The following is a 19,003-nucleotide window of genomic DNA, read 5'->3' on the forward strand; positions in this document are numbered from 1 at the left end:
TTATATTTAATTTATTGTACATAACCTAGACCTATAGAATTCATTATGAGGAGTCGAATATCAATGAATAGGGAATATATCCCTGCAGCTGGAGGTTGGGGAAGGCTGCTTTAGAGTATAGAAAAAGCCTTTTGTTTCAGAAAGACAAGGGTAATCTGCACTTAACTGAAGAGAGGAACCCATTGCATCGAGAATGGATATACAATTTGCAGAACAAATTATTTCTGAGCCTTTATGTTTGGATGTCACATGTAACCTATGTTCTTCTTCCAGATCTTTTCCCTTTTTGATTTGCTCCGATACTGTGTCAGTGTTTGCAATCAGATCGCTTCCCACCTTCACATCCATGTCTTCAGGATCAAGAGCTTTTCCACATATTCTAATCATCATTAGTTAACTTGGTCACTGACACAATAAAAAATAACTCACAACTGTTTTCTACAGGAGAGCTTACAAACATACTGAGGAGACTATGAAAACTGGAGCAGATAGGAACAAATCTAATTTATAATAATGTTGTATAACTTCTACTCTTTGTTACTCCTTAGCTAGCCTCCTCCAACGAAAGGGGAATCCCAAGCACTCTCCAAGTCAAACATGCATATTGCCTGCTCTGCTGGTTGTGTGCCCAGGAAAGCATGCAGAGTAAAGCTTTGTCTTTGTAATTACCTTGACTACACGGCATAAACTCTTGGGGAAATGGATGCCCAATAACAGAGTACTCTAACACAGTGTAATTACAAGCTGTAAGACAATTTGCTTTCTAATTTTAAGAAATCATCTATTAGTAAAAAAAACCTCACTTAGTACTCACTCAAAAAATAATTAATAAAAGAGTTGAGCTTGTAAAACACAGATTCCCCCACTAGGCTTTTGTGGCTGGAATGTCTTTGACTTTTGAGTCTGGACTGTGATCTCATTATTCACCTGTTACTGATACCAGAGGTAGATTTTTAAGAATCCAAAACGGCACTTAGGCACAGCACTGTCACTGGAAGCCAGGCATCTAAAGTGCCATCTTTGCAAGCAATCCACTGTGGCTGGGCAGTCTCTGTTCATTTCAGTTGGGTGGTGTGTGTCTGCTGAATTCAAGTTGCTCAGCTGCTGTGCTTGTTGAACTGCACCTTTTGTCTTTAAAATTCTACCCCCGGTACCCTGTGATGTGGGGGTGAGCGTCCGCATGCGGTAGTGTGGTTATCTCAGTTTATTTTATTTTTTAAAAAATAAACATTTAAAGAATTTATTTCTGTTTTCTTCAGTGGAAAGTCTATACAAAATTTACAGTTACTTTTTTTGTATAAAATTTATGCAAAAATTTATTTCTGCTCTTTAATAAATAAGAAAATTCTCATAACTGTGACCATCCTTGTGTTTATTTTGAGCCATTCTGCAGAGTGTTTATTTGAACTGATAAAAGTGTATTCCTGCTGTCAAAGTGACTCCCATGTTTTGCACATAAAATATTTAGTTTCTCCTAGCAAAGGCTTCTTGCGAAGCAACTGGGACAAGCCTTGTGTGGTCAGCACAAGGAAGGGCACTTACTATTCTGAAGGCTGAAGGTGGCTGAGGGGCCTCAGGAACAAGGCATGGTGGCTCCAAGTGCAAAAATGGACGTATGCGAGTGGGACAATATTGCTGGAAGTCCTTTGGCCTGCATGTGGAAAGCTCCATAAGGTTGAAGTTCTGCAGGCAGAATAGGTGCAACAGGATGTGTACAGCATGTATCTGGGATGAAGGGCACAGGGATACCATATCCTAAGTCCTAGTGAACTGATAGGGCAAAGGATTTAGGGGCTAGCAGCTCCTCCCAGCACACTGGTAAAGACAGGTAGTATTTACTCTTTAGTCATATAAAAGGTAAAGGACCCCCGACAGTTAAGCCCAGTCTCAAATGACTCTGGGCTTGCGATACTCATCTCGCTTTACTGGCCGAGGGAGCCAGTGTTTGTCTGCAGACAGTTTTTCCGGTTCATGTGGCCAGCATGACTAAGCCGCTTCTGGCGAAACCAGAGCAGCGCATGGAAACGCCATTTAGTTATATAAATACAGGTAAATTCTCAGGAATTCTGATTTCTACTCCTTTTGTAGCAGCAAAGGCAATTGCTGGTTTAACCAGTGGGGAACTAGTGAAGTGACTATGAGGGAAACTTCAGGAAGAGATACCCTCTGAAGTAAGTAGATGGTTCAAAAGAATATATTTTTGTGACTGAGCCTTGGCACTAGAAGGTGAATGCTGGACTGAATATTTAGCTGGAGTAGGAACAAAGAGGGCTTGGGGCAGAGCTGTCAGCTGTTGTAACCAATGCTTCTAAGGGTGCATCTGCTGGTTGACTAGTTCAAATGGGTTCAAATGAAGCAGGCACCAGCAGCCTTTCCCTTTGGTACATGTGGCAGATTGCCACCCTTTCCCCATTGCCCTTTTCTCCTGTATAAACAAGGATTTAGATGAAGGCCTTTGTGGAACCTTAAGAGTGAAGCACACACTCCACAGCTAAGATTATGTAGGTTTCAGTGGCATTGGGAATATAGTGCATTCCATTTCACAGCAACAATGAGACTGTAGCAACTGAACACAGAAGTCAGGTAAGACAAACTGCAATAGCACTTCCAGTTGTTCCACCTATAGTTAAATAGGTTGGTATGTTGCCTTTCAAAGTGGTTTAATCCCTACCTTTGTACATGAGAAGCACTTCCTCAAAGAAGATTTAACTGTTATACTCGGACTCTACAAGTTAGTGTTTTAGAAGTGGATTCTCAATATATCTCTAAAAGTAAAACAGGTATTTAAAATATAAAGGCAAGTCTTAAAATAAACAATGTAGGAATCTGCAGATGTTCTAAAACAAGAGTTAACTGGAATTCATTGAAACCTTAAAATACAAGGCCAACTGGGAAAATGTAACTTTTCTGATTTAAAACATTTCAGTATTTGTTCACTTACGGCATGCATCCCCAAACTTCGGCCCTCCAGATGTTTTGGACTACAATTCCCATCTTCCCTGACCACCGGTCCTGTTAGCTAGGGATCATGGGAGTTGTAGGCCAAAACATCTGGAGGGCCGCAGTTTGGGGATGCCTGACTTACGGTGTCACATCACAGCAGCCTTTGCTATCTGTTGACCTCATTGTATGGTTAGGATGTCATAGTCCTTCAAATAGCATTCAGCGGCTCTATTGTTCCCATTGGAACAATCTCCAGCTCAATCACATGCCAAACCCAATTTATAATTCATATTTCATGTGTCAGGTGAAAGGGTCCCTTTAAAAAAAGAAAAGGATGCTTTGAACTAGCACCTCTCTATTGTGTGGTTCAACAGGGTTAGGCTGCTTATTCCCCTTCATAATGTCAATATGAGATTGCATGAAGGTTGCTTTTTAAATCCCTGTCTCACTTCCACATTTTCTATTTTTTTATTCCTTTCAAATCAGTTTGAGAATCTTCCTTTCATTCCTTTGCATGCTACTACTTGCCACCACACCCCTTGAGTATTATTATTTAGTTGCTTTACTCATAAAAATGACAAAGCAATTTACAAACACAATGGAAACACTAAAACAATTAACACAGTCATGAAAGTCTAAACAAAAGCAAATCCATCTATACAAATACAAATCCATCTACACAGATCCTGCCCCACCAAAAGAGGCCTCAAATACTTAGAAATCCTTTAAACCAAGGGCCAAAAGCCCTAGGTAAGAAGGAAAATTCAATACGTTTTTTCCCCATAAGAAAAATATATGTGAGCAAATATGTGAGCAAGTGGAGCCATTGCTACCTGACTGAGTGCAGAAACACAACTTTACAAAAATGGAAATAAGAGCAATGAAATAAAAACAGAAATTTGATTCCAACAATAGGATGCCATTAGAAGCAAACACTGAATGAAACCATTGATTTGGAAACCATTTAATGAGAACAGAAACGTTTCCCGTGAATATATTTTCTCTCATCACTTGCTATACAATCTTTGTCATTATTAGCTACCCCACATCTCCTTCATTTGACTGAATTTCTAGAGTCCTGTTTTGACCAAGATGATCACTTGGTTCATTTCAGTTTTATGCTGCCATTTTCTTAAAGAACTGCAGTCCTACTTCCAAGCCAGGCTGTTAAATGCAGCCAAACTTTATCTACCGTATATGATAGAAAAGCTCTGTAGTGCCAGTCTTGAAAAGGAAGAGAAGATTAAAAAGTAGAGCTTGAAGCCAAGCTGGCCTCTCACATGGTTCACAGATGAAGGAGGGGCTACATTTAGAACCAGCATATCCAATAACATTCTTCCTTCTAGGAAGTTATCTTGGTCCAATTACTTTAGCCACAGGCCTGTCCATCTGCTGGTGAGCAATCCTGAGAGCCCAAATTCAGGAGAGTCTCCTTTGCTTCTTTTGTTCTTCATATTCATTTAATCTCTTCTGAAAATATCCTGTGAATAAGAAACAAAATGCACCAATCACTACATATGGATTTCCCCACCTAAAGGATCTTGTCATCTGCTTCCACGTTGCAGTAAAATGTTAGGGACATAGGAAGCTGCCTTATACAGAATCAGGCCACTGATCCATCTAAATGCTGTCTACACTGTCAGGCAGCAGTTCTGTCTGGGGGTGAGGAACAGTGAATCAGTGGGGCAGTAAACCCCAAGAACAAGGGCGTTGGGGTACTAGGACCCAGAAACCTACATGTTCAGGGAAATCTGGGTAAATGAGCTCCACAACAGGTGTGCAGCAATTATTTATTTGTTGCAGGGGATCCAGCTATCAGAAGAACACTGGTGGGCATAATACTCATTTTTGCAGCATTCAAACTTCGATGATTTCTCAGGGGGAAATGCACACACACACACCCCGCCCCCGCTGCAACTAGCTCTCAACTCTAATAAGTTGTGGTTGTGAGAAAGATGGCTCTCCCAATTTATTCAGCCTGAAATGCGAGTCCTAATATCCAAACTATATTTATAAGGGCTGTTTAAAGGAAGAATGGTTTCACTTATACCAGTTTTACCTTCAACACTCCTCTTGTTCCTTTCTGCTTCTTGAATAAATAAGGAGAACATCTGCGTCTTCACAAACTTTTTCAGGAACTTGCGATTGGTCTTGGAGGTGAGGGCCTTGCAGAACGACCTCTCCTGGAAGCTGCCCTGACCATTCTTGCCCCATTTGATGTGTGCCGGATAGTGGCCAATTGTTTTGACGAAAAACTGCACAAAGGCGTCTGAAACACGCGTGTTGAGTTCCTCAGATGCTTGGGGGCAGGGAGAGAAAATGAGATAATGTACAGTTCAGGCCTAGAACAAATGTCGCTCCTTTCCCAAGCCTCAGGATACAGGACTGTGTTCCCTCCGTGTGTGTGTGTGTGTGTGTGTGTGTGTGTGTGTGTGTGTGTGTGTGTGTGCCTTTCTGCAAAGCACCAGACGGCCTTTTTGTCAGCCTGCCTCTCTTTCTGTCTCTCTTGTGTGTTTTCTTGCATTGAGAGAGTCAGCCAATATTTACCATGGATGCACACAAATGGTTCAATATGTACCCATTTATTATTGATTGCATTTATAGACCCCTTAACCATCAGCATTTCTAAGAGGTGTACATAAAAATAAACCATGCAGAGAAGCCCTGTTTCCGGTGGTTACAAGCTATATATCTGACCCATGGGGAACAACAACACAGACTCCCCAGAAGATCTCAGTGATTGGGCAGGGATATAAGGAATCAGGCGGCCCTTAAGATATCCCGGACTCAAGCTGTTTAAGGGCCTTGCAGATTAATAGAAGAAGCTTGAACCTAGTCTGGTGACATACACAAATACGCAGACCCCAGGGAACAGACATTACTCATCCTTGCTGAGTTTTCCAGGGTTCTCAGACATTAATAATCTCTAATAGGGATTATGGAGAATTCACGTGAACATAGGTACTCTTCACTCTCACAGCCCCTTTAATCAAAGAGCTTTAAAGCTCTGCATACTCATTTTCTAAATGAGGAAATGTCTACCACAGTGGAAGCAGTATGGCGTATTAACTCATCAACTAACTGTGGCGTCCTTAAGTCATAAAACCCAATCCCCTAGCATTAAACTGCTAAGGAGCTGTTGCCATGGAAACCTAGGGCTCCAAAGGGGGGAGCTACCTGCACCATTAGCTTGCATATAATCTGTAATGGCAGAAAGAGACAGAGAAGCAAAATTGCCTCCTCCCTCTTTGGAAAGAAGGATCTTCTATCTGAGCTCATTTGACCAAGGACAGCCATTTTGGAGCCCTCATCACATTTCTCAAATAGCTCTGTTTTCTGTATAAACAGAGAGAAAGGCAGGCTTACTTTGTACGTTGTTGTTCATCATGGGCAGAGAGGACAGCATCTCGCTTTGTAGCTTGGCAGGCAAAATCTCTTCTTCGTCACCAACCTGCAGAAATATAAACAGGGAGGTTTTGACAATAGCCGGCCACTGAAAATCAGCAGATTTGAGGACAAGGGGCTGTCACTCAAAAACAACCCCTTTCTGGTGGCACTTTCAGCTCTGCAGGGCTATAAACACGTCTTGCCACTAGCTCCCCCAAGACACATCCTGCACAACGTACAGACAGATGTAACCATATGGATACGCAGTCTCTCATTAGCTATCAATGGGAGCCATCCCATGGTATCGGAGAGGGTACTAAGGAGAACAGAAAGATTATCTCAGAAAGAAACCAAGAAACAGGTAGCATGACTTCGCCCAGCGATAGCGTCAGCAGCAGCGGGTCAGGAGGGAGGGCTCCAAGATGCTGCTGAGCCCTTGCACCGACTCAGACGGCCAGTAGAGGAAGGAAGGCTCAGCAACACAGCGTAGTCACAGCAACGTCACAGCCAACAAAGGGGAGATGGGACGCAGCCCCTTCCGGCGTCTGATTTGAGGCGCATGCCCAGACGTAGGGCGAAGGGGAGGCGTTTTGGGGTCCCCAAGCTCTTATGTTGGACCAGAAACCGGAAGGCGGTATTGCTGGATTCTGAGAGCGACTGCACAATAAAACTCTTAAAGACAGAGCAGACTGGAGCGTCTTTACTCGGGAGTAGCCACAACAATCCCCTGACAGATACACACACAAATTATATCTATTTTAAAGGCGGAAAAATAAGAACTAGAGCTCCAGGCTTTACTTGATTTACTGGAGTGTTACATCAACTGAAAATGGCAATCAGCCTTCTTTGATACTGCTCTAAATGTTTAGTGCAGAATAGGGCCCTAGCAAAGCATAATTGCTGGGAAGCGCCCATCGAAGACCCAAGGATAATGTTGGATTTGGATCAAACTTACCAATTTTAAGAACTTTCCTTTGCACAGATCAACAAGGAGCACCTAAAAAGGTAAAATTAAAATAAGATCCAGCTTTATTTTCCCGGAACTACTTTAGGAATGAGCAAACTATCCAGAGAAGGTTCAAAATTGGAGGGATGGAAGAATGCAGGGGAATCAGAAGGCAGTGGCTTCAACCAAGTTGTGCCAAAACACCCACTGACATTGTGGGTTCTGATGTCCAGTAATCATGGGATTTTTTGATTTTTTATTTATTTGCATTTATTAGTGACTTTATACAAAAGTAAAAGTCCCAAAGCAAATTGACAAGATATAAATACAACAAATAAAATCAATTTAAAACCAGAAAAGTGTGAAACCATGAACAATAGAAAACATATGAAACAGACATTCATTAAAATATTATAGGTCCTACCCAACCCACGAAAATATGAAAAACACTGTAAAAGGCAAATTAATTATCGAAAGCTTGAACACACAAAAAAGTCTCAGCCTGGCACCTAAAGACTGACAAAGATGGTGTCAGGCACATCTTCCCAAGTAGAGTGTCCCAGCGATTGCACTGGGGGGCACCACTGAAAAGGCCCATTCTTGTGTGGCCACACTCTGTACCTACTACTGGCGGGGCACATGGGGAAAGGCATCTGATGAAGACCAGAGGATCCGGGCTAATTCATATGGAGAGAAGCAGTCCTTGAGGATTTTGTTGTTTTGAGTTTCTTTGGTTTATTTCAAGGTTTTGGTGCAAGTTCCTTTGAGGGGTTTGAGTCTGGCCAAAAGGTGTAAACGGACATCATCATAAAATTAAACCAGGAGCCAAACTGAAATATTTGCACAAAAAAAATAATCTAGGCATATTGTAGTTGGATGGAAAAACCAACACTGATTTTATGAGAGCCAAATGACCATGCCAAGCCTTTAAGATGATAGCCCCAAACACACAGCCATGTTTTGCTCTCTTGCCATTCAATGCCACTTTCCCCTCACTCAACAAGACAATACCTCTTCCATGGGTTGCTCCTGAACCTCGTCTAGGTAGCGCTTCTGGATCCCAACCATGAAGGGTGTGGGGCAGCAGACAGTGCTGAGAAGCTGCTCTGGAACCACCGGGATGTACGTATGGGCCCAGGTGAAGGGGTAAAGGAGAGCTGCAGCTGCGTGGATGCACTTGGAAAGGGAACTGAAAAGGGAGTCATAATGCTGATGAGACGGTTACCGAGAAACACTCAAAAAAGTTAGGTGAGCACCAGGCCCACAAATACCCTTATTTCATTACTTTCATTTAGCGCCAGTAGAGAGGGCCAAACAAAGTGGCTCGATGGGCCACACCCAGTCATTCTCCACCCCAATCTACGCCAATAAATTCTGACTTATCACTACACTTCCTGACAGTACAAGCATCAAAGTCATCCCACTGATTTCAGTGGAGCTGAAGCGCAATTAGTTTTCGGCCTAGGCTGAAGCCAAGGTATTCACCTGAGTTCCTCGGCCAGGAATACTATCCGTCGTTCCAGCACTGCAGAGGCAAATATCTGGAGTATCTTCTCGGGACTGAGGCACTGAAAGAGGGCCTGAAATTCCACATGTTCCAAGTGAGAGTCCAGAGGCCGTGTTAGCTCAATATGCTGTGAGGAAGAAACCAAGACATGGCAGGATGACTATGTTCAGGAGTTGATATATTTTGTATCATAGGCTTAACAAAAAACACTCCCCGTTTCCCCCGCCCACTATCTCCAGCTACTCAATGAAGAGGAATCATTATGACCAACTAAAATTACTACCCGAGAATTCAACCTAAATGCCCTTTTTGAAAGTAACACTAAGCTATGATTTTGTATCATGTGCACAAGCAGCAGAAAGCCTTGGGTTCGAGTTCTACGTTACATCTGAACTCGGGAGAACTAAGGCTTGTTCAAATAGACCAAGATCATCAAACTGTGAGAGAATCCAATTACAGTAGCTTAAATGTTTCTTATCTCCTTGTAGCTACACCAGGGAAGAGAGAGAAGGAACAGCACTTGAGCTCCAGGCTTGCTGCTGCTTGTAACCTCCTGTTTTAGACAAGAGTTTCATATACAGTGGTGCCTCGCTAGACGAATTTAATTCTTTTCTTATAACGAAAATTCGTCTAGCGAATCTCATAGGAATGCATTGATTTTTTTCCGATTTTTTTTTTTTGCCCATAGGAACGCATTAATTGAATTTCAGTGCATTCCTATGGGAAGCCGCGATTCGCTAGATGAATTTTTCGTAAAACGAATTCGTCTAGCGAGGCAACCTCCGCTCGAAAAATCCTTTCGTTAAGCGGAAATTTCGTTAAGCAGGGCATTCGTTAAGCAAGGCACCACTGTATTTTATTTACTTCCATATTATAATGCTAATTTTCGCCTGCAGAGGGCAGTGCGCAAACATTCCTGCTATACCAGTGGCACCGAAAGACTCGCATGTCTGAAAATCCACACGCTGAGACAGTCAACAAGCCAGGGCCATATGCACACACCTTACACCTGCCAGGATACATTTAATAGGTAAAACGAGCAAGCTGTGCACACAGGGTGGGCCTCAACCACTTGCAGTTTTGTGAGGCAGAGCACAGGCTTAAAAGAGCATCTCCCGAGTGGAATGGAGCTGGTGTGAATGAAGTAGGCTGGGCTAACACCTCTTCCACTCCCTTTGCTTGCCATGAAGGATGGTGGAGAAATGTGATCCAGTTTGCATTTCAAACTGAATTTGCCAAATTTGCGCTTTCTGAAGCAAAATGTGAACAGAAGCACAGCTGTTGTTCAAAATTTGAACGTACCTGAATTTAAAGGTGCAGTGATCCCAAGAATGCACATATTGTTGGGAAAATGTGTGTAAAAATGAACATCATTGTAAAAATATCATACAATAATGCATTATATTTGGGGAAATTACTTTCAAAAATGTGTGCATTATTCAAAACTGTGCGTGTGTATGTATGTGTGTGTGTTTATTAGGAGAAATTAAATAAAAAAGGTGACTAATTTTCACAAGAATTTACATAATAACAACAACAACAACAGGGGACGACAGAGGACGAGATGGTTGGACAGTGTTCTCGAAGCTACGAACATGAGTTTGACCAAACTGCGGGAGGCAGTGCAAGACAGGAGTGCCTGGCGTGCTATGGTCCATGGGGTCACGAAGAGTCGGACACAACTGAACGACTAAACAACAACAACAACAACAACAATTGCAATTTGCTGCAGAAATGTGGAGAACTGAATTTCAGATCGGAAAAATGAGAAACTGAGAACCCAAACTGACATATCCATCCACAGGCTACTTGCTATTCAGCAACATCAGTCAATGTCTAGAGCAGGCATCCCCAAACTGCGGCCCTCCAGATGTTTTGGCCTACAACTCCCATGATCCCTAGCTAACAGGACCAGTGGTCGGGGAAGATGGGAATTGTAGCCCAAAACATCTGGAGAGCCGAAGTTTGGGGATGCCTGGTCTAGAGGCAGCCCGTCTGCCATCATCACTGACTGGAGAGCAGAGAGACAGCCAGGAAGCAAGGAGGACTTTGCCACCTCTGGCTGCAATCACATGCACACTTACTGTTGAGTATGTCCCATTAAAACCAGTGGAATGCACATCTTATTTCCTCCTCTTAAGTCTGTCATAATCCTGTCATAATTATACCCATGATCCTTTATTTCAAAAGGCAACAGTGGTGCAACAGCTTCCGTAACCTTTGGACTTTCCATACTGCAAGTGACTCACTACAGCCAAGGCAAGGAAGCAAATGCTTGTTTCCAGGCAGAACTAACTATACTTGTTTATTTTGCAAGCTTAGGGTGGAATTCATTGCAGTCCTAACGAGATCATTTCATGGGCACAGTCATTTCTGCTTGCCTGATGCAACATTCCCTTCTCTCCTCTCCTGCACTGTTCTGGGGGTTCCCTTGACCCTCCAGAACAGATCTGGGGGATATGGAAGGGTGGGAGTGCAGAGGCAAGGCAAGGCAAGACTGGGCAAAGTTCTGCCGTGCTACTGACAGTCCTTGTGCTGGCTTCAGCTAGCAGGACTGGGTAGTTAAAACCCAGATCTTAATTTCAGCTGCCCACTAAAAACATACAAAAGAGTATGGCCTGCTCAAAGGTGGCAGAAATGTGGAATAAGGTATTCTCTGAGACCTCTTTGATAACTAAACTAACTATTAAGCCATCATTCCACCTGATACTTTTGAACCTGTATATGGAAACAGAAAAGCAAGTCTCTTCAGTCTTAATAATTTGGATTGCTGGTACTTTAAGGTTTGGCAAATTGCCCTCCTTGAAAAGATATCTCATAAACTACAAGCATCTAAAGCTGGAATGAGCTTTTTTTTGTTACATGGCATGGTTTTATTTCTTAAACGAATACTGAGGTACATGTGCGACGATTGTCCCACCGCTGCCACCAATTAAATGCGACGAACCCAGGACGTTGTCACCAATTAATACGACAATCCCAGCGTTGTCAATAAAACTTCAGATGATCCCACCTAATATGTGCGGATCCCACCAATGCGATGTGTCCTCCCTTTCTATACCACTAGCAGAGTGTTGAAGGAAATTGGTTATTTCACAAACAACCCACCTATCTTTCTTCCTCCCAAATAAACTGCCTGCTTATGTTTGGGGTCTGCTAGTAATCGAAGTGCAGTTCCAGTTCTCCCAATAACGTGGCTCAGTATCCCTTTTTAACTCCCCGGCAAGTGTATCATGAACCACCTTGTGCTCACAGTCAGGATTCCCTTTTCCCTAAGGTTCACCTCCGCAGCCTGTTGCTACTTTGTGGCACCTTCTTCCTGGCACTTGTCTTCCCTGGGCTTGATCTTGAGGTTTTAAACTATTTTCCTGCTCCTCAGGTTTAGTCTAACCTCCTCACTACAGTCACCACCCTCTTGAGTTAGGATACTTCACTGGAATAACAAGGCACATCCGTTTTTAACGTAACATTTAAGAAAGCTTTATTAAACTAGAGGACATGTAAAATGCGTAATGGTTTCATGCGTATAAGCTCTTAGATCATGTTCTTAGTTACAGATAACGTTGGCTGAATAATATAGTTCTAATAAACTTCTCCAAAAACACTCTAATATCTACTCCTACTACTACCCACACGCTCCCGCTCCCCAAACCCCTCTCAACTCTATCAACTCTAACCACTCTATCAACTGAAATAACTGCTCCCCATTCCTTTTAAACTCATGGCAGTCCCGCCCCTCAGGAATGGAATGTGTCACTCGACAAGGAGGTTGGGTTTAACACTTTCCACTCTGGGGTTTCTGTCGCAAGCCAGCCCAGTCCGTTACAACATGGTTGTTCGCTGCCATCAGCATGTGCAAACATATGGCTCATCTAAGATGTTATAGAAGCTTTATTCTCAACAATGATGGAATCCACAGGTGGAGAATATTTTTCCATATCTTTATGGAGAAGGGAATTTTTTTGCAGGAGTTAATACTTTATTACCCCTTTGAGGCCATGTTGTATCTTTGTACTTTTGTCCTTTCAGGCTGTGATGCTTTATGGGTTATAATACGTTATATTCTTTTTATTTCTTTTGCTCCTTTTTTGGGCTAACAAATCAATAAATGATTATTTTGTTTTAAACCATAGTAATCCCAGCCAAAGCTGCCTATAACTCTATTGGGCCAGAAAAAAGCCACATGGAATTAGACCAGCTTTTTGACCATTTGCACAGAGAAGACAAATCTGTGTGGTAGGTCCAAAAGCACATACTATATACACCACACAGGACTTGCTGCAGGTTTACCTGCCCTTCCATTGCAACTCTGTTTTCTTCTGACAGTTCATTGTGCAGCAGGCAGCTGTTCTGCCTCTCCTGCCAGAAGCAGTAGACCTCTGAATACCAATTGCTATGAGCCGCAGGTATGGAGAGCGCTGTTGTGCTCAGCCCCTGCTTGTGGCTTTCCCACAGGCATCTGTTTAGGCATTATGAGAACAGGAGGTTAGAGTAAGTGGGCCGTTCCCCACTTCTCATGCTTTAAATTATCTGGTTTTAAAATTTATTTTCAAAGCACAATGGAGTTTATTCAAGTTGTTCCCCCTTTCTCATTTTTTTTAAAAAAAGCAGAATCATTCTTTAAAACATTTTGCAACTATTCCCGTAATGGGGTGAGAAAATGTAGTTTAGTGACAATAATGTCATTCCAGCCACTCCATATTGCCCTAGGGTCAGCTTCCACCACAAAGATGAGAAACTGGCTCTTCCCTGAGCAAAGTCTGCAATGCAAACACAAGGAACTGGTTTCCTGAGCAAAATCCTGCAGAGGAGGTTTATACATGTGCACAAAAGGCAGCAAGGGCACTTCCACAAGGGTGTGACTGCTGAAATAATCTGTTTTCTGTGCGCAGTTTCTCCTTCTCTGTAAAAGCCGAGTTCAAAAGTGTCTGGTGGAAACATACTGCTATGCCCATTTAAGGATAATGAAAAGACGTGGATGCTTTTGAGGAAAATGCAGGCAGCACCCACTATCTAACTTTTCCAGCTGCCTTAAACATTGAGCAAGCCAGGAAATCATACCAGAATTTCACTCTCTGGCAGCTGAAAGAAACAAACTTTTGACATCATAACAGGAAGTCAAAACTCACTAGCACAGAGCACAGAAAGGCAAGTCATGCTTTGTGGCCGAGGACCTAACTAATATTTCTAAGTAAGAAGGCCTCTCCCTAGGGAAGAAACTTGCTATGGGCTAGAAGAGATGCCAGACACATCAGAGGGCAGGTCTCTTACACCTTTCATGGCTGCATCAAAGAGGGAATTTGGGTAGGTGCTGTTGTCATGTCTTAGTACGGCAGGAGGGAATCTACATCTGCTCAAATCTGTGCAAATATTAAAATGTACACCAGTCCTGTCCTCCACTGTATCTGGCCACTTTTTTACAAGGTAGAAAACCACATTCCAGTCCAACTGTAGGGATTTTCCTGCACTATGTTCAGCATGCCAATATCAGTCCAAACCACTCGTGCTGTTATGATCAGACAAGCAATACTAATGGGGCAGGTAGATGGAGAAGCGGTCACAGATTTTGGATTTCTAATACAGTAGTATTACACCTACACAAATTCCCCCTCCTATGCAACTGTTAATAGCCTAGGAGTCTTTTCTTGTCCTCCTGAATGACAGTAGTGGAGCACAATCTTTGCATACAGATTCAATCCCTCACCTGTCCAGGTGGAATGAAGGTCAGGTAGTATGTGACATGAAAGGCCTCTTTCTGGGATCCTAGAGCAGCAGTGGGAAATCTGTGGCCCTTCCCATCATCCCAGATTATTGCCCATGCTGGAGGCAGCTGATGGGAGTTGGAGCTCAACAACACCAGGAGGGGCACAAGTTCCCTATCCCAGTCCTAGAGAACCACTTTCAGTCAGAACAAACAACAGTCAAATAGCCTGACCTAGTATAGGGTACCTTCCAAAGTTCCTGACTGTGGGAACTTAAGCCTCTCAAAGCACATGCTGGACAATTCATGTGTCTAATCTTTCCATGCTAATTGAGTTTTCTTCCCCTGCAGTGGAGAAGTCATCAGTTTAGTTAGTCATACCACTTTCTGAAGTGAAAAATTGTGGTTTGTGTCCATGACCAACAACCCATGTGGTCCATGTATCAAGATGATAAAATTCAGGCAGACACATATAAACAAAAGTTAGTCACATAAAGGCTCACTTCAAATGTAGTGCAGGTGTATGTTTTGTGCTGCTAACCATAGTTAAGTGAGCAACCCATTTTAGTTTCCTGGTGTACAACAGGCAAACCATGGTTTAGAGCTTCTTGATCAGTCCTTTCCATCTATCCACAATTCATTTTCCTAAATACTGCACAATGGAGATCGCAGTGAATTTAGGGAAAGGAATTGTGGATAGATGGAAATGACTGGTCAAGAAGCTCTAAACCATGGTTTTCCTGTTGTACACCTGAAACTAAAATGGGTTGCTCACTTAACTATGGTTAGCATCCCCATATGGTTAGCATCTTCAGGAGGAAGCATGGCCCTCACAGTGGTTTGTCAATGCTCTGTGAATTGTGATGCAATGCGAAACCATACTTAGCTCAAACTGCAACTTGCAGACCAGCTTCAAACCATGGCTTCAGCACCTGGTTTATCCCCAAGAACTATGTTTTTGGGACAGGTTTGGGTTCAGATGTTAACATAAAACTCCCTGCTGAACTACCACCATTACTAACTTATTTACTAGTCATGATAGAACCAGCTGAGGTTATTATCAGCAGTTACAAACCTCTGTGCCTGAGTCGGGGATGAAGCTTTTAATGGTGACCGTTTTTCCTGGTGCTGGAAAAGGGGATTCACGTAGACCCTGCATAAAGGGGTAGATGACAGCTGCTGAGATCTGCCGCCTTTTCTCCACCTCATCCAAAATCTAATGGGGAAAAAGAAGGATATCAGTCACTTGATAGCCACTCTGAATCTGCTTGCACCCCTCCAGGGACTTTCCAAAGAAAGAGAATTCCCAGCAAGGAAGCCACATTGTGATGCACAAGACTTAATGTTGCTTCTTTCATCTTTGATATCTTGGTGCCAACTCCTCTTGTAAACTGCCTTTCCTCTAAGGGCATCTCATCCTTCCAACCACTCTGCAGGACTGGGGAGCTTGAGTGGCAGTGCTTCCCATACAGTGATACCTCGCAAGACGAATTTAATTCGTTCCGCAAGTCAATTCGTTTTGTGAAAAATTCGTCTTGTGAATCGCGGTTTCCCATAGGAATGCATTAATTAAATTTCAATGCATTCCTATGGGAAACCGCGATTCGCAAGACAAATTTTTCACAAAATGAATTCGTCTTGCGAGTCACCATCAGATTGCAAGACGCATTCATCTTGTGAAAAATTCATCTTGCAGGGCATTCGTCTTGCGAGGTACCACTGTACCTAGGTTACTGTACCACATTGGCTCTTAATTTTAATAACGATGTGCAGAGCACATTTCCGCTGATCAATAGGTAAGGACACCTGAGATTACAAGGCATGACATCTAGGCGAGATGGAGCCTCTTTCTTTGTACTGGTTCCTCATAAGGGGAATACCAGAAGCGGACAGATTTAACCATGGAATAACAACACAAGCAATTCTGAGCCAAATCTATTTTTCTGTATGTTCTGAAAAGTAAAAGGGATGACTGGGGTGCAGGGAGAGATAGTCCAGAACTCCTACCTTTGAAAACAGGCCAAAACAACCCAGGCAGCTTACAATGCAGTAAACCTCTGGAAGACGAGCACCTCGTCCAGATGGCTGAAAAAAATCATTTTGCACAAAGGTTAACCACCACTAAATGTCATGTTCAAACTGCATGTTTATAGTATGCAAATACACAAAAACATTCCTATAGCAACTAGAAGAGGTGACTTAAGTCACTAAACACAACTTTCAAGGCCCCTAAACTGAATTGTTGGTTGTGGAGTGGCGGAAGCAAAAATGCAAGGCTATTTGCAACAAGCTTCTTTGGGGTGGGGTGTATTTCTTCCTTTCTGCAGCAGATGGACCACATTTTGTCATCTAGGGTGATAGGACAGAAAGAAAGCCCCGAACACCACACCAGTTTGAACGCCCCCCTGCTCTCTCTCAAGATAAACAAGACACCAACTTAACTCACTGAACACAGAAGAAAGGTGAATTCTGGATGACCCAGTTTTGTGAAAATCAACAACGGAACTTGAAAATTGGGTTTAGCAACAGGAAGCAATGCAGTTTCACTATGCCAACAGAGGGGGAGAGGGGGAATCTCCTGGTTTTCTTTATAAGCTAACTGAACAGTTTATTTCTAAATTTAGCCGAGTCCTGATTAAGTCACAGTGTACATTTCCATGAAGCATCCTCATGACACAAAATGAGCCTCAAGTGATTTCCTCCCCCCCTTACCCCACTGCCTGAGACATGAGAATTTAGTAGATGTGAAATAAACCGGACAGTGAACAGATGGTTAAGCTCTTTGTCACCATAAAAAAAACAACCTAGGCTGTGGAAGGACCAAGTATAAACAGCTCTGCATGGATGAATATTGACTGGGCAGAAGGCATCTGTGGGGGGTTTCCTTTTGGAGCTCTGACATGCTGAGGCTGCAGCCCCAAACCCACCTATTGGGGAGCAAGTTGCATTAAGTTAATTAACCTCTGAGTAACACGTGCATAGGACTTGTGCTGCCAAGTGAGAGCAAACTGCCACTGCATGTAGGACATAGCACCTGGACACAACCATGGCAGGTTTCCTGGTAGTCCACATGACAAGTCAAGAGAAATCAGCATGCAAGTCCAGGGCACTGCACTACTTTTTGGGGCTGGAGAGGCAGGGGCGACACTGCTTCCTGAACTTTCGTTTTCACACAAAAGCACTGAAACAGGCACAAGGACAGCTTCCCTGGGCACATGCCCTGGTTCTGTGTCTGGAGTTTCCTCAGAACGCAGGTAGGAGCAATGATGGCGTAACTCAAAGTGAGTCATACAAGAGCCTTACGGAATGTGAATACACAGATTTAAAGGGCAGCATGGGCTGGTGGTCGGAGTAAAGCAGGCATCCCCAAACTTCAGCCCTCCAGATGTTTTGGACTACAATTCCCATCTTCCCCAACCACTGGTCCTGTTAGCTAGGGATCATGGGAGTTGTAGGCCAAAACATCTGGAGGACCGCAGTTTGGGGATGCCTGGAGTAAAGCATCTCCCTCACCTACACACCTCTCCTAAATCCCCTCTTCAGCCACTTTTCTCCCTGTGTGTGTGGAAGGGGGGAGTTATATGTGGACACAGAATACCACTGGAAGGGTGGGGGATGGCTTTTTAGAAAAGCAGCAAGGAAGCAGAAGCTCAGCTCCCTTCTATGGTATGTTTTAAAGAACCACAGTTGTAGGGGTTTGTCGGTGACCCCACCCTGTCATGCCCTGTTTGGCCTCAAGACAATTCCTTCTTTATGGTCACACATCCAACTGCCACCCCCTTCTTCTGAATCCCCACTACATTTGAAGTATCTCTCTCTCCCCCCCCCCGGGCAACTGTCCCTTCAGCTGTTTGGGATTTTTCTTTGCAAATATTTCTATTGAGTGGTTTTCTGAACATACAAATAGCAGACGTCAACATGAAACAGAACCACAGCATATCTGCTGCAATAGTGTTCACTGTGGAGTCCTGTAGATTAACTTAAAGAGTCTCTCCACAGGTCTCCATGGGTTGATGCAGGAATTATGGGATGACTAGTTCTGTTAACATATGAAATAAAACAAAAACACATCAAAGTCAGGGCCTTCAGTCTTCCTGTTGACTTTTCAACTAAGCAGCAATTGAAATATTTGCCCTGAAAGATGTGTACGTGTTTCTCTCTCCTGCCCCCTCCCCTGCCTAACATCAAAGCTTTATCATCTGGAAAGTTGTGCCCTGTAATTATTATGCAGAAATTCTTACGCACACAACACTTTCTCATTTGTCCTCACGAAGTGTTATGGTGTGGGTGCATGCCAAGCGAGAAAACCAGGTTTCCAAGGAGCCACATATTTGTGTCACAAGAAGTGACAGGAGGTACTTCTGCCTCGAGCTTCAACCTCGCTGTACGGATGCAGGAACAGAGACACAGCTGGCATCTTGCCCAAGAATCACAGAATTGTTCAGTTGGAAGGGACCCTGAGGATCATCTAGTCCAACCCCCTGCAATGCAAGAATATGCAGCTGTCCCATATGGGGAT

The 19,003-nt window shown here is 43.3% G+C and overlaps 2 protein-coding genes across 15 annotated transcripts in view; one reads left to right on the top strand and one right to left on the bottom strand.

Annotated features, from left to right (window-relative positions):
* The window catches only part of CEPT1 (choline/ethanolamine phosphotransferase 1), a 57,313-nt gene extending 55,959 nt beyond the window's left edge, over window positions 1-1,354 (top strand). For all 13 annotated transcript variants that reach the window (XM_088674479.1, XM_088674475.1, XM_088674480.1 and 10 more), the window contains one exon: window positions 274-1,354. In XM_088674479.1, coding sequence (XP_088530605.1) covers window positions 274-393 — 120 coding nt within the window. In that variant the 3' untranslated portion in view covers window positions 394-1,354. The remainder of the gene's footprint in view (window positions 1-273) is intronic.
* Window positions 1,355-3,891: 2,537 nt separating this feature from the next.
* DENND2D (DENN domain containing 2D) overlaps window positions 3,892-19,003 on the bottom strand; it is a 34,905-nt gene continuing 19,793 nt past the window's right edge. For both annotated transcript variants that reach the window (XM_035122720.3, XM_060277198.2), the window contains exons 5-12: window positions 16,492-16,569; window positions 15,560-15,700; window positions 8,762-8,910; window positions 8,288-8,465; window positions 7,286-7,327; window positions 6,310-6,394; window positions 5,003-5,242; window positions 3,892-4,424 (exon numbers count right to left, since the gene is read on the bottom strand). In XM_035122720.3, coding sequence (XP_034978611.2) covers window positions 4,363-4,424; window positions 5,003-5,242; window positions 6,310-6,394; window positions 7,286-7,327; window positions 8,288-8,465; window positions 8,762-8,910; window positions 15,560-15,700; window positions 16,492-16,569 — 975 coding nt within the window. In that variant the 3' untranslated portion in view covers window positions 3,892-4,362. The remainder of the gene's footprint in view (window positions 4,425-5,002; window positions 5,243-6,309; window positions 6,395-7,285; window positions 7,328-8,287; window positions 8,466-8,761; window positions 8,911-15,559; window positions 15,701-16,491; window positions 16,570-19,003) is intronic.

The sequence above is a fragment of the Zootoca vivipara genome, chromosome 7, assembly GCF_965207765.1.
Source record: "Zootoca vivipara chromosome 7, rZooViv2.hap1.1, whole genome shotgun sequence".
NCBI classification, from domain to species: Eukaryota; Metazoa; Chordata; class Lepidosauria; order Squamata; family Lacertidae; genus Zootoca; species Zootoca vivipara.